Source organism: Erythranthe guttata, chromosome 5, assembly GCF_056151865.1.
Source record: "Erythranthe guttata isolate IM_541 chromosome 5, IM_541, whole genome shotgun sequence".
Taxonomy (NCBI): domain Eukaryota; kingdom Viridiplantae; phylum Streptophyta; class Magnoliopsida; order Lamiales; family Phrymaceae; genus Erythranthe; species Erythranthe guttata.
In genome coordinates, this window is record NC_142537.1 from 17,700,840 (window position 1) to 17,714,809 (window position 13,970).

General features: G+C 33.5%; 2 protein-coding genes and 2 long non-coding RNA genes across 5 annotated transcripts; 3 read left to right on the plus strand and 1 right to left on the minus strand.

Annotated features, from left to right (window-relative positions):
• Nucleotides 1-2,960: 2,960 nt before the first annotated feature.
• Nucleotides 2,961-3,677, plus strand: LOC105967070 (protein GLUTAMINE DUMPER 2). Its single transcript, XM_012991633.2, has one exon. The coding sequence runs from the start codon at nt 3,033-3,035 to the stop codon at nt 3,546-3,548; it is 516 nt and encodes a 171-aa protein (XP_012847087.1). The 5' UTR covers nt 2,961-3,032; the 3' UTR covers nt 3,549-3,677.
• Nucleotides 3,678-5,430: 1,753 nt separating this feature from the next.
• LOC148770814 (uncharacterized) lies at nt 5,431-6,973 on the minus strand. The gene is made up of 2 exons (XR_016031178.1): nt 6,496-6,973; nt 5,431-6,019 (listed from the first exon to the last, which is right to left on the minus strand). It is a non-coding gene; the product is annotated as an uncharacterized LOC148770814 (long non-coding RNA).
• A 606-nt stretch (nt 6,974-7,579) lies between these two features.
• On the plus strand, nt 7,580-8,786 carry LOC148770815 (uncharacterized). Its single transcript, XR_016031179.1, has 2 exons — nt 7,580-7,719; nt 8,198-8,786. It is a non-coding gene; the product is annotated as an uncharacterized LOC148770815 (long non-coding RNA).
• A 1,099-nt stretch (nt 8,787-9,885) lies between these two features.
• Nucleotides 9,886-13,355, plus strand: LOC105967220 (Tetratricopeptide repeat (TPR)-like superfamily protein). 2 transcript variants are annotated; one of them, XM_088818087.1, is made up of 9 exons: nt 9,886-10,024; nt 10,128-10,273; nt 10,364-10,492; nt 10,601-12,123; nt 12,340-12,371; nt 12,506-12,590; nt 12,692-12,793; nt 12,924-13,016; nt 13,137-13,355. In XM_088818087.1, the coding sequence occupies exons 1-4, from the start codon at nt 10,016-10,018 to the stop codon at nt 12,021-12,023; spliced, it is 1,707 nt and encodes a 568-aa protein (XP_088674213.1). In that variant the 5' UTR covers nt 9,886-10,015; the 3' UTR covers nt 12,024-12,123; nt 12,340-12,371; nt 12,506-12,590; nt 12,692-12,793; nt 12,924-13,016; nt 13,137-13,355. The 2 variants fall into 2 exon arrangements, with proteins under 2 accessions (XP_088674213.1, XP_088674212.1); XM_088818086.1 differs by having other exon boundaries at nt 12,340-12,590.
• Nucleotides 13,356-13,970: the final 615 nt, after the last annotated feature.

The window sequence follows — 13,970 nt, forward strand, 5'->3', positions numbered from 1 at the left end:
ATTATTATTATTATTATTATTATTTATTATTATAATTGTTATTATTGTGGAAAAAAAGGATAAAAGTGGAAGCTTTTTAATTTTAGTGGAAGGTGATGAAATGTTGGGCCCTTAAAAAATGATACACTTTATCTGGATATGGATTTGAGAGATCCAATCAATCCAAGACAATGCTTATGTTTAAATTTTATGTTTTATTATTCGGTGGAATATATTACTTAAACTAATCATGATTAATTATTAGATATATTGTTAATCTATTATAATATGATGAAAAATAAAGTATATAAAATCATCGTACATTTAAACCTCAATAAATTAATACAGTGGGGACTATCAAAATCTTATTAATTTAACGAAATATTAAATTTATCGAACTTATAAATTAATATATTACACCAAGTCGGGACCAAAAAAATATTATTTAAACAAGATTATTAATTTATCGAGATTATGCTTAGTACATTTTAGTAATTTTGCAGTAGGGAGATAAAATCACAAAGCAAATGATGACACAAAGCTAAAGAAGCCAATCTATTTGTTTGTTTGCTCCTCACTTTACCCACACTAATTAATTAAAGCTATTCTTTAATAATTAATCTCAAGCTTAATGATTGTGGTCTCTTTCATAATGCACATACATCTAATCACACTCAATAATAATTTTCTTAGTGCCTTTTCCCTGTAGATGGGACTGTTCACCTTTTCAACTTTATATATATATATATATATATATATATATATATATATATATATATATATATATATATATATATATATATATATATATATGTAAATTCTACTATTGTTAATTTTGTTTGTTTCATAACAATATACACTCAAAATCTTTATTCGAACCCTACTTACTCGAACCTCCTGAAAAAGCTCACTCGTCACCGAATTTAGGGCCGGCGACGATGGACAAGATGACAAAAAGGTTCTGGAAAAGAGAAAGAGAGAGAGTTCAATGGAAATTATATGATCGTCTTTTGTGTGTGTAACTCTACTAGAGTTTTCTTTCATTTACTTATATAGATAAGTAAATATATATGGTTGTTTCTTAATCTAGGATCCTATTATCCGTCTTTAATTTACGTTAATCAGTCATCAATCTTGACTTGTACACTTTTCTTGTTTGTTTATGGAAAATATACTCGAATCTTCTTCACGTAGAGGTTGCCTTTGAGCTCGTCACCTACTATCTTTCCCATCTTGGGAACTGATATCTTGTGAATTGAAGTTTGTGGATGGCCTTTCAGTTGTGCGAGCTGTTTGACCTTCCTATCCCGTCGTTCTCTTTTTGGCAAACGTCTTGGCTTATCTCGATTTTCCTTGTTTGCTAGGGTTTGATCCATAAGGTATGTGGGCCAACTCGATTCTGGACTTAAGGTTTACTCTTCGTTGGACCTTGATCCACCAATCTTGAATATGGGGAACTTGACCCAGAAGTGCCGAACTGATCCCAGTCATAATTAATAAACTATGTGCAAAATGGATTTTCGCCCAATGTTTTTATTTGCATAAATAATTACCTTCTAGACTAATAGTTGGAGCATGGAATATTAGTTATTACACCCTAATTAATGAAGAATGTTAGCTAATGTGCTACATTTGCTTTTGTAATTAAAATTCCATTTTGATTACTTTAATTTGGCGGGATTATTATTATAAATTTATAAATAAAAAATAAAAAAGGTAAAAGACATCAAGTTTGTAGTGCTCTTATATTCGCTCGCGTGACAAGGAATGTTGTTTTAAGGTTATTTTTATGAGGAGAAATGACACATGATTCTGTGTTTTTTATTTTATTTAAATAATGGCATCTCAAAGATTAGTTTTCATTCTTATTCTTTATTTTTTTATTTAAATATATTTTAAAAAATTGATCAATAATTAATGAAAACTTATATAAGGATAATAGTGGCTACGTACTGCACCAAGTACTTCAATCGTGTGATTAAGCACGTAAGCTAAATCAATTTGCTACAATTAAGATAGACAAATCCAATCCAATTCAAATTCCATTGTAGCCACTAGCCCATGATGCATTTGGTTTCAAATACCTAATCTTTTTTAGCCGATTAAATTAGGTTTACCGATGATACGAAGACTTCGATTTTCTCGAAATGTTGATCGTTTATATGATTTAGTCCCTAAAAATATACGTGTACACATTTCTAAATACATATTTATATAATTATTTGGGTCGATCCAATAGGCCCATAAATTATAATATGACATTTGGGGTGGATCAAACTCATTAAGGCTTTTATTCCAGTATATAATTATGGGTTAGATTCACTTTACACCCCTAAAATATAGTATATATAACATTTACCCCCTCTTATACTTTAGGGATAAGTGTAAAGTATTTCGACATAATTTTCTATCAATCCAATATAAATATCTTTCACGCTCGTTATCTGAAAGATAAATGACAGCATTTGAAAATCTTACGAAATTATGAAATCTAATAAACTTGTAAAACAAGTAAAAATAAAAATAAAAAATCCTAAAAATATGATTTCAATTTCAAAATTGTTTTATGTTTACATAATTATGTTTTTCATTTCTTGTTCATCAAGTAAAATTTATATTTCTTGCTCATACTATATAGGGTAAATTACAATCACTCACCTGAAGTAAGGTCTATTTAGAAAAAAATCCATTATTTTCCATAATTACAAATACGTCCTTGCAATTAGTAGATTTCTTACATTAACACTCATTTATTGAGGGGTGTATGCAAGAATCTTTTATAAACTTCAGAGGGATAAATGTAATTTATGAAGTGTATTTTTTTCTAATTACACTTTAGCCCAAGGAGGTGATTGTAATTTACAAGACTATAAATATGAACCCAACATAGCCAAACCCATGAGTGACCTAAGCACACCCCACCCCCAACCCCACCCCACCCCCCAATTTATCTATAAATACAGAACGACCCCTCTCCATTATCAAGACACAAAACCACCGCAGCTTTTTCCCACCACCTCCACTTTCGACAACCTCATACAAAACAAAAAAAAATGAGAACCGTTGCCACCTTATTTCACTCATCTCCACTATCAAGAATGGCCACCACCACCACCACCGCCGCGGCGCCGGCCACCATCCAGCGCTCGCCGTGGCACTCCCCGGTGCCGTACCTCTTCGGCGGCCTGGCGGCGATGCTGGGCCTGATCGCCTTCGCCCTACTCATCCTCGCCTGCTCTTACTGGAAGCTCTCCGGCCAAGTCAACGGCGGCGAGGGTGACGACGACTTGGAGGAAGGCGGCGCCGCCGCAAAAGGCGAGAACAACTCCGCCGCCAAGGCAACGGCGGCGTTTGAGGAGAAGTTTCTGGTTATCATGGCCGGAGATGTGAAGCCCACTTTCTTGGCCACCCCCACCACCGCCGCCACTAGCAGAGCTTCTTCTTTTAACGATGAGAATATTAATAACGGTAAAAATCACAGAGAAAGTGATTTTGATGAACAGATTCCGAAAGATCAGAATCAAACAGATGTGAGAATCCAAGAAAATAGAGAAGCATCTCAAGAATAGCTTATAAGCTGAAAATCAGATTTTTTTTTCTTTTTTTTGGGTTCAATTTTGTGATTTTTCCGGATGATGTAATTTTGTTTTGTTATGGTGAGATTAAATAGTTCAATAGAAGAGAATTAGAAGTGCAAATGAGTTCATTTAATTTACAAATTACCCTAATCTTAATTTGATCAGCAATCGAATCGAACTCGTACGAGTTTTAACGAAAACCAACGAAACATTTCGAATTCGAATAACTTAATTTTTGAAGTACAAATTTTGCAATTTTTTTTCTAGCTAATCGAACTTGAACTCGAGCTTGAGCAAATAATATTCATTTCTTATCGAAATTTCAAATTAATATCTTCACAGCTGTTGCTCTACGTGATTCGGATAAATATATATAATAAATTAATTTTACAAAATTGTTTTAATTATTACTATAAAAACAAGAAAGTACAATTATTACACCTGCGAAAAAATCTATAATTTGTTTTATTTATTTGTTTATTTAATTTTTGGATGGAGTTGTCATCAAGCACTACCACCACTAAAAAGAATAAAGCCTTGATAAATGATGAAAGTTTATATTCTTAATTAATGGGAGTTCACATATAATATGTTATATAAAAATAAATTTATAATTTTAAAAATATTGGCATATAATATTTACAAATTCAATTAAATGGAGTTGCAAGATTTAATATTGGATTAAATTAATTACATGTTTAAATTTGAGTTCATGAGGTTAATAGAGAAGCTGGCATGCATGTCTTGAGCATTGCAATTTTTTTTACTTTTGAGCTGGAAAACGTTCATGTTTTATGCTTTAACTCGTATTTTGATGTCTTAATTAATTAATTAATCGAAGTAATTAATGGTTTCTAAAATTACGAAAAAACCTCTTCTATTTGGGTAATTACAGTCAGTCTATTTTACTATAAATCTTCTTACACGTCCACCCTTACGTTGTCAAATTCAACAGAATCTTCTAGATTATGTCTAAATGTTTCTCTAGTTTGTATTCGTTTGTGCCAAAATACAGTTTCAAATGCACCATAATATGACGTTTACAAACCAAAAAACAGATCTAATGATCATTTTATCGAAATTTACAATAAAAATAAAAATGTTAAATTGGAATGAATAATCTTACCAAAATTAGCTAAACAAAATGGCAAAAATTACCAAAATTAATTGGAAAAGACTTTGGTAGTAGCAATAATGAAGATTTGATGGCAATGAATTGAAGAGGGGAACACGAGTGGGCAAATATATATTTGCCATTTACAAAATGGAAGACACCTGGCAAATTGTTATAGGTGGATAAGGGTAAGTTGGGAAGCTACGTGTGCTCCACCGAGCGGTGGCGGTTCGCTCATGCACTACGGCGGCGGTCCGCCGCCGTCTAATCTCCTATATATGGAAAAAGAAAAGGCTGTAATAGTTGTTGCATGCTTTTTGCTCTTTCTTTTGAGGGTCCATTAGATATACACCCCTCATATGGAAAATAAATAGGGATAGGTCCACCCCTAAAATTCTTTCTTTGAGATAACCCCCTAGAGAGGGAAAAGTACTATTGTGCCCTTATTTACAATTTTCGCCCAACTGCATTCAGCATTTTTGCTACTGCATTTAGTATTTTGGTTTTTTTTTCTTTTTTTTTTTTCCGTGAAAACTTCCCTGTTTCGAATATGACTATATATGACTATATAAGTTTTTTTTTTTTTTCTTTTTAGCTTTTCTTTTTTTCTGATTTTTTTTTCCCGAAAACTTCACTGTTTCGAATATGACTATATATGATTCTATAAGACTATAGTCATGTACTGTCTTTTTACCCAAAGTTATGGTCGACCGATTATATATATCGTTGATTTTATAAAAAAAAAAATTCATCTACATCTCCAACAAAATTCAAAATTTGAATAATGATATTATAAATCAATTCGCACCCAACAAAAAATTGAAAAAATGCAATCATCAACATCACTATACATCAGAATCACCACATAACTTATATATGACTATATATAACTACATGTGAATATATATGACTATATCTATATGACAATATGTGACTATATATGACTACATGTGATTAAATATAACTACATGTATATGACTACATGTGACTATATATGACTACATGTATATGACTACATGTGACTATATATGACTACATCTATATGACTACATGTGACTATATATGACTACATGTATATGACTACATGTGACTATCTATAAAAGTATAGTCATATATAGTGTAGTTTGTATTTATAGCTTCAAATCCCACTTTTCACCACGACAGCAACTCCGATCTATCGCAAAAGAACTATTTTGAATTGACGAACACCATGTCCTCTCGACAAAAAAATAGTGCTAGAAGTTGTTTAAACACCGAGACCTGTAACAAAAAAATAATAATTTAATTTGACGAACACCATGTCTCTCGATAAAAACTTCGTACATAGAAGTTGTTCAAACACCGAGAACTGTGACAAAAAATCAACAATTATCATTAACTGCAATAACACAATCAAATTCGAAATACATAAATTATTATTAATATACGTTCAAATGTACAAATCAAAATCAATTCCTTTTACAAGTTCATGTTCACATAATAATCCTCTACAGTAACACTCTGTGCTACATTCCTCAAATTTTTTATTTATTAAAAAAATGCAAACTTCCACCGATTATCAATATAACATCATCAAGCTTCTATCTCTATCTTTTTGTTTAAAAAAAAAAAACTGAAACTTCAATATTCATTGAGAAACAAAAAGAGTGCACATGGGATAAACAAGGTTGTGAACAGATAAAACTTTTGGTAATTCCATTGACCTATGCATAATGCATCCCAATTTGTTTTGATTTTTAATTTATGCAAACACAAAAAAATTATTAAGCAAACGATTAGGATTTAATAATAACTGGACAACAGGGGAAAAATAAACCGAATCACCTTAAAGATGTAGATCTTGTTTGTCTTCACGTTCTTCTTCGTCCTCTTCTTCTTCTCTCCGCCGATGGCCGCCTTTCCGGCGTCCTTGGGGAGCTTCTTGCCAGCCTTTGGCTTCTTCTTCGACACCACCACCAGAGATTTGTTTTTTTTTTTGGCGATAGAAACTTAGAGAGAGGGAGAGAAGACGAGAGGGAGAGAGAGGAAGAGAAGAAGACTTTTTTTTTTGCGATAGAAACTTCGAGAGAGGGAGAGAAGACGAGAGGGAGAGAGAGGAAGAGAAGAAGACAGAGAGAGAAAGCGGATCGGGGAAATAAAACGGCGTGGGTTTGGTGGAAGAGAGATTAGGGCAAATATTTGAATTAAAACTAAAAGGGTAAAACGGGTATTTTAAATTGTTCAGGGGGGTCTCACTAATTAAGATTAGAATTTGGGTTTTTAACTATGACAAAAATATTTAATGGGCCTCCTCGTATATATTTTCAAAACTAGGGGGTATCACTCATTTCCCCCAATTTTATTAACTATTTTACATTAAAGATGAATGGAATGGAACTTTTTATTCCTGTCGATTCCGATACGGGAAAATTTGATTTTGAGACATTTTTTTTCAATTCAAATTCAGACATTCAACTTCGAAAAAATATTGGAATATAATTGAAATTGAAATTTAGATATTCCGATCCAATACATCCGATTTATATCCAAGATGAGTAAATGTAATTCAAAAGAAGGGGAAATGAGTGATAACCCCCTAGTTTTGAAAATATATACGAGGAGGCCCATTAAATATTTTTGTCATAGTTAAAAACCCAAATTCTAATCTTAATTAGTGAGACCCCCCTGAACAATTTAAAATACCCGTTTTACCCTTTTAGTTTTAATTCAAATATTTGCCCTAATCTCTCTTCCACCAAACCCACGCCGTTTTATTTCCCCGATCCGCTTTCTCTCTCTGTCTTCTTCTCTTCCTCTCTCTCCCTCTCGTCTTCTCTCCCTCTCTCGAAGTTTCTATCGCAAAAAAAAAAGTCTTCTTCTCTTCCTCTCTCTCCCTCTCTCTAAGTTTCTATCGCCAAAAAAAAAAACAAATCTCTGGTGGTGGTGTCGAAGAAGAAGCCGAAGGCTGGCAAGAAGCTCCCCAAGGACGCCGGAAAGGCGGCCATCGGCGGAGAGAAGAAGAAGAGGACGAAGAAGAACGTGAAGACAAACAAGATCTACATCTTTAAGGTGATTCGGTTTATTTTTCCCCTGTTGTCCAGTTATTATTAAATCCTAATCGTTTGCTTAATAATTTTTTTGTGTTTGCATAAATTAAAAATCAAAACAAATTGGGATGCATTATGCATAGGTCAATGGAATTACCAAAAGTTTTATCTGTTCACAACCTTGTTTATCCCATGTGCACTCTTTTTGTTTCTCAATGAATATTGAAGTTTCAGTTTTTTTTTTTTTTAAACAAAAAGATAGAGATAGAAGCTTGATGATGTTATATTGATAATCGGTGGAAGTTTGCATTTTTTTAATAAATAAAAAATTTGAGGAATGTAGCACAGAGTGTTACTGTAGAGGATTATTATGTGAACATGAACTTGTAAAAGGAATTGATTTTGATTTGTACATTTGAACGTATATTAATAATAATTTATGTATTTCGAATTTGATTGTGTTATTGCAGTTAATGATAATTGTTGATTTTTTGTCACAGTTCTCGGTGTTTGAACAACTTCTATGTACGAAGTTTTTATCGAGAGACATGGTGTTCGTCAAATTAAATTATTATTTTTTTGTTACAGGTCTCGGTGTTTAAACAACTTCTAGCACTATTTTTTTGTCGAGAGGACATGGTGTTCGTCAATTCAAAATAGTTCTTTTGCGATAGATCGGAGTTGCTGTCGTGGTGAAAAGTGGGATTTGAAGCTATAAATACAAACTACACTATATATGACTATACTTTTATAGATAGTCACATGTAGTCATATACATGTAGTCATATATAGTCACATGTAGTCATATAGATGTAGTCATATATAGTCACATGTAGTCATATACATGTAGTCATATATAGTCACATGTAGTCATATACATGTAGTTATATTTAATCACATGTAGTCATATATAGTCACATATTGTCATATAGATATAGTCATATATATTCACATGTAGTTATATATAGTCATATATAAGTTATGTGGTGATTCTGATGTATAGTGATGTTGATGATTGCATTTTTTCAATTTTTTGTTGGGTGCGAATTGATTTATAATATCATTATTCAAATTTTGAATTTTGTTGGAGATGTAGATGAATTTTTTTTTTTATAAAATCAACGATATATATAATCGGTCGACCATAACTTTGGGTAAAAAGACAGTACATGACTATAGTCTTATAGAATCATATATAGTCATATTCGAAACAGTGAAGTTTTCGGGAAAAAAAAATCAGAAAAAAAGAAAAGCTAAAAAGAAAAAAAAAAAAAAAACTTATATAGTCATATATAGTCATATTCGAAACAGGGAAGTTTTCACGGAAAAAAAAATCAGAAAAAAAAAGCTAAAAAAAAAAAAAAAAAAAAAAAAAACGAAAATACTAAATGCAGTAGCAAAAAAATCAGAAAAAAAAGCTAAAAAAAAAAAAAGAAAAAAAAACGAAAATACTAAATGCAGTAGCAAAAATGCTGAATGTAGTTGGGCGAAAATTGTAAATAAGGGCACAATAGTACTTTTCCCTCTCTAGGGGGTTATCTCAAAGAAAGAATTTTAGGGGTGGACCTATCCCTATTTATTTTCCATATGAGGGGTGTATATCTAATGGACCCATAAAATTGATATTACCAGTTACAACTTACAAATTAAAATCAAATCAGAATTTAGAAATCTCATATACAATTACACCTACATCCTAATGTATGCTAAAATTAACTTTAAGGTCCATGTAGTATCGATAATTAACAATCACCCCCTGAAACATTGTTAGAAATCTTAGCAGAATAATGCATAAGATAGTTATTTTGTCGGGAATCTAACGGACTATTAGTTCAGACAATAATGGAGACAACATAGAGCTAGGGGTGACATGAATCTCCTAACATTTTCTTAAATCCTAAGATTTATAAATTTTCGTCTATGGTTGCATTAACGGCCCCTCGGGAACCAAACATCGGTCCCCAGGAAATGAAATCTTGGTTTCTGTAATTGTTTCAGGGGTGTGGCTGTAATTACAAATCCCAAAGGGACCTTATAGTTATTTTAGCATACACTAGAGATGTAGGTGCAATTTATCCAAAATGAAATTATCCTTCTTTTGCCCCAATATTTGGGCTGCTTTTGCAAAATAGCCCAATAGCAAATTCAGGCCTTTTTGTATTTGGGCTGGATTTATTTTTCTCCATTTGTATCTATTTGTAAATCTGGTCTGAGAATTGAAATCCCCAACTCTTCCATTCCTCCGATTCTCCGCAGCTAAGAGCCGCCGCCGTCGTCGCCGTCGCCGCCGCACAGTAGGCGTCGCTCAACCGGCACAAATGCAATCGGTAATGCTCATAATTTTGTACGCTCTTCTCAGATTACGAGTTTTTAATCTAACTTCTCTAGTTTCATTTTTGTTCTCTTACTGTGTATATACACGAAATTCAGATTTTAATGCCTGCTCAAGAATCCTATTTTATTTTCCGAATTTTGAACGGAAGCTTCCAAACCCTAGATTACTTGAAGGACCAGATTGCCCTTTATTTTACCCAGTTCATTTGCTCCAAATCCAGCTTCGATTTAATTGAATCGAGGTAAGAGCATTTTGTTGATTTATTGTCATAGATCATTTAATTGTAAACGAGCCGGCATTTCATCTTTCTTCGAAAATTTATGCCCATTAGGAGTATAATTAGAGATAGCGATTGGAAGAGGGAAGAAATTTCTGACGGAGAAGGAGAGCCGAGGGGCGCAGTTTTCAATGCATTGGATTCGATGTTAAAGGGCAGTTTGGATCGCTTAAAAACGATGAGGTTCGTTTTGTTGATATTGATCAATTACCATTTTTTTTTGGCTTTTTGGTGTGCATTGTAGTTAATCAGTTCTACTTAGGTGAAATTAAGATGCGGTCTTATTTGCAGGGAAAGCATAAGTTGGGTCCACGCATATAGTAGTGACGACATATCGGAAACAAACTACACGAGTGATGTAACTATGATAAGAGCTTTGTGTTTAGAAGGTAAATTGGGAACATCTTTATGGCTTTGGCGTTCAGTGGTTCAACAGCTAAGAACTCCCGATGTACTCACACACAATTACCTTATAAACGCGCTTTGCAAAAGCGGTGACTTGTGGCGAGCAGAGTGGCTCGTTAATGAGATGTTAAACCAGGGTCCTTCTCCGACTTGTGCTACATACAACACTTTAATGAACGGTTATTGCCTTGCCAATAAGGTGGATAAAGCTCTCGATCTTTTCTCTACCATGACTAAGCGTGGGATAAGTCCGAATAGAGTCTCGTGCAATATTCTTGTCCACGCCCTTTGCCAGAAGGGCTTATTGGGGGACGCGAAAAAGCTGCTCGAGAAAATATTGGATGATGGCAGTGAAGGGGATAATGCTTCGAGTTTAATCACATCAACTATACTTATGGATGGTTATTTCAAGAATGGCAGCACGGATGAAGCTCTTGCGTGTTGGAATGGCGTATTACAGAGGGATGTTGTTGCGTATAATGTTGTTATCCATGGGTACTGTCTGAACGGGGACATAAACCTCGTGTACAAATCTTTGTGCGAAATGTTTAAGAGTGGCCACCTTCCTGACATTTTTACGTTCAATACTATTATTAGCAAGCTTTGCAAGTCTGGTAGGATCCACGAGGCTTGTTATGTTTTTAGTGTTATGTCCAGGATGGATGTACCTCCGGATCATATCACATATAAAATGATTATCCAAGGTTTGTGTATTAATGGGGATGTAGTTGAAGCGGAGAATTTTCTTTCGCACATGCTGGAGAATTCGTTCGTACCCAAACCCCTCATTTGGAATGTCGTAATCGATGCCTATGGGAAATTTGGACACATCGAGAAGGCGTTGTTCGTGAAAAATCAAATGATTGAATATGGTGTTCGGCCTAATGTTCACACGTACAATGCTCTGATTCACGCAGAAATAAGAAATGGGAGTATCGAAGAGGCTCATTATTTGAGGAAAGAGATGCTTATGAATGGGTTTTTTCCGGATTTAGTGACTTACAATTTATTGATCGGTGCTGTTTGTAATCTTGGTGAAGTCAGTTCTGCACTACAGCTACGTGACGAAATGCTTAGAAGGGGTTGTACGCCGGACGTAATAACTTATACTGAATTACTTAGATGTTACTGCAAGCAAAGCAAAATGAAGGAGGCTGAAGAGCTGTTTTTCAAGGTGCAGAGTTCGGATTTACCGATTGATCATGTGCCGTTTCTGATACTAATGAAGAAATGGTTCAAGATGGGAGAGCTGGATAAAGTGTTTGACCTTTATCAAATTTGGTGCAAGAGGGGGAGTTTGAAAAGTTAATGATTGAAAAATTTCGTGTAGCAATCATATTGGATAATGCTCTCGAATTTCTACGCTGGATCTGTTTGCTGTGAGGTTCCGCTGGGATCTGCTCCTAGAGGTATTTTTGTCTTGTTTATTTGTTAGTTTTTTAATTCTTTTTTTAATTTGTGCTCTTATTCTTTCATGTCCTTTTTTCGTCCTTCGTTCATCTTTTTAACGACGTCTTGCAATTTTTATTCGATTAAAAAACAATATTAATAACCTTTATTTAGACATAAGCAGTTTTATTAATAACCTTTTCTTGATTAATGAACTGAGATTCGATGTGCTGCAGCTGGAGATGTAACTATCATGGCAAATAGCTCGGTATGTAACTTCTACACACTTCACAGTTATTTGTACAATGTCTGTACTAATCAAAGATGATAAAGAAGAGTGGCATCGGTATTTGTAACCACTAATCTGAGACGGGCAAGATTTTGGCTACTTATTCTCATCAGGGTTTTGATCGGGATTCTTAATCGCTACATCGACGAACCCTTCGTTCATTCCCCTCCCTTGGCATCAAGTTCCCATGATATTCTGGTTTGCTTCTTAACCATTGCTCTTTGCTCAAGTTACAATTAGTAATTTTGAAAAAACTTTGAATTTGGGCTTACCGTGAATGACTTAATATCAATCTTCAGTCTTTTACGGTAGATATCAGAGATCGAAAGTCACTGCAGCTGTATAGAAAGATATCTTGTAACCCGGAAGCGGTACTGCTTGCCTAGTATCGAAGTTGCCAGGTCAGCACCTCCTCCTCATTAAACATGTTAACGAGCTTTTTAAAAGGACAGAATACCAACTATGACATGGCATTATCTGTATTTTGCAACTCCCGCGCAAAATTGATGAACATTTTTTTTTGTCCTCCAGGAGGAACAGAGATTACGGTATTTTCCCTGCTGTTCCTTATATGGCTATATATACGAAGCTGTTACGGGATATACTACTGATGGATTCACATTTGTACGTCACCTTACCATTACGTTTTTTGCTGCTTATAATCTGTAGAGGGTTTTGCATTACGTTTCTTTTACGATTTTTCCCCTCTATTTGGTGAAACGTGGTTTCGTTTCTATTTGGCAGAGCAAGAAAGAGGAGGGATAGAATTCGCTACCCCCCAAAAAATGGGTAAAATTATTGATTTATCTATTTTATACAATAATCCAGTTAAGTTTGTAGATGATAAATAGTCCTATTGACATTTTCTTCTGTATTGCATCTGCAATCATAGTGGGGGTCTATTTGTAAAGTAAAATAAACCTCAAGTAATATTTATAATAACTTAAGGACTTGTTTTTGAAATATTGATGGGGTTGGATTTATTATGATTAGATTATTCTTGATTATAACATTTGTAAATTTAGGTTAGCAACTAAATAAATATATTATGATTACATTAGTTGAAAATATTTTTCTCAAAATAATTTCAAAATTTTAATAATTGACTATTGGACCAACACTTTGAACCTATGTAGCACCAAAACTTCAACTTCTTATTGTTTTCATGATTGGCACATTTTGTGTCGGAAAGGACATATAACAAACACCTTATGGGTCATTTTGCAATTTTTAAAAAGTCAGAAACCTGTTTAAATAGCAAATTTTTAAATATTATTGTTGTTTCTCTAATTAGTTACACGATCTAACGATCAGTTTGCAAATTGATAGTTGATAGTAAAATTTATTTTAAATATATTAATATGAAAATATATGAAAATAATTTATATATAAATAAAAACTTATATACTTTTATATAGCATATTTATATATATGCTCATATAATTTTAATATTTACGCATTTTTCCCAAACTTATTTATCCTCATTTTTGGAATATGCTATTTTCTCGTGTCCACACCATTTCCTGCATCACTATTTCCATGTCCGTAGGTTTGAACACAAAGGCCCATTGTTTATCA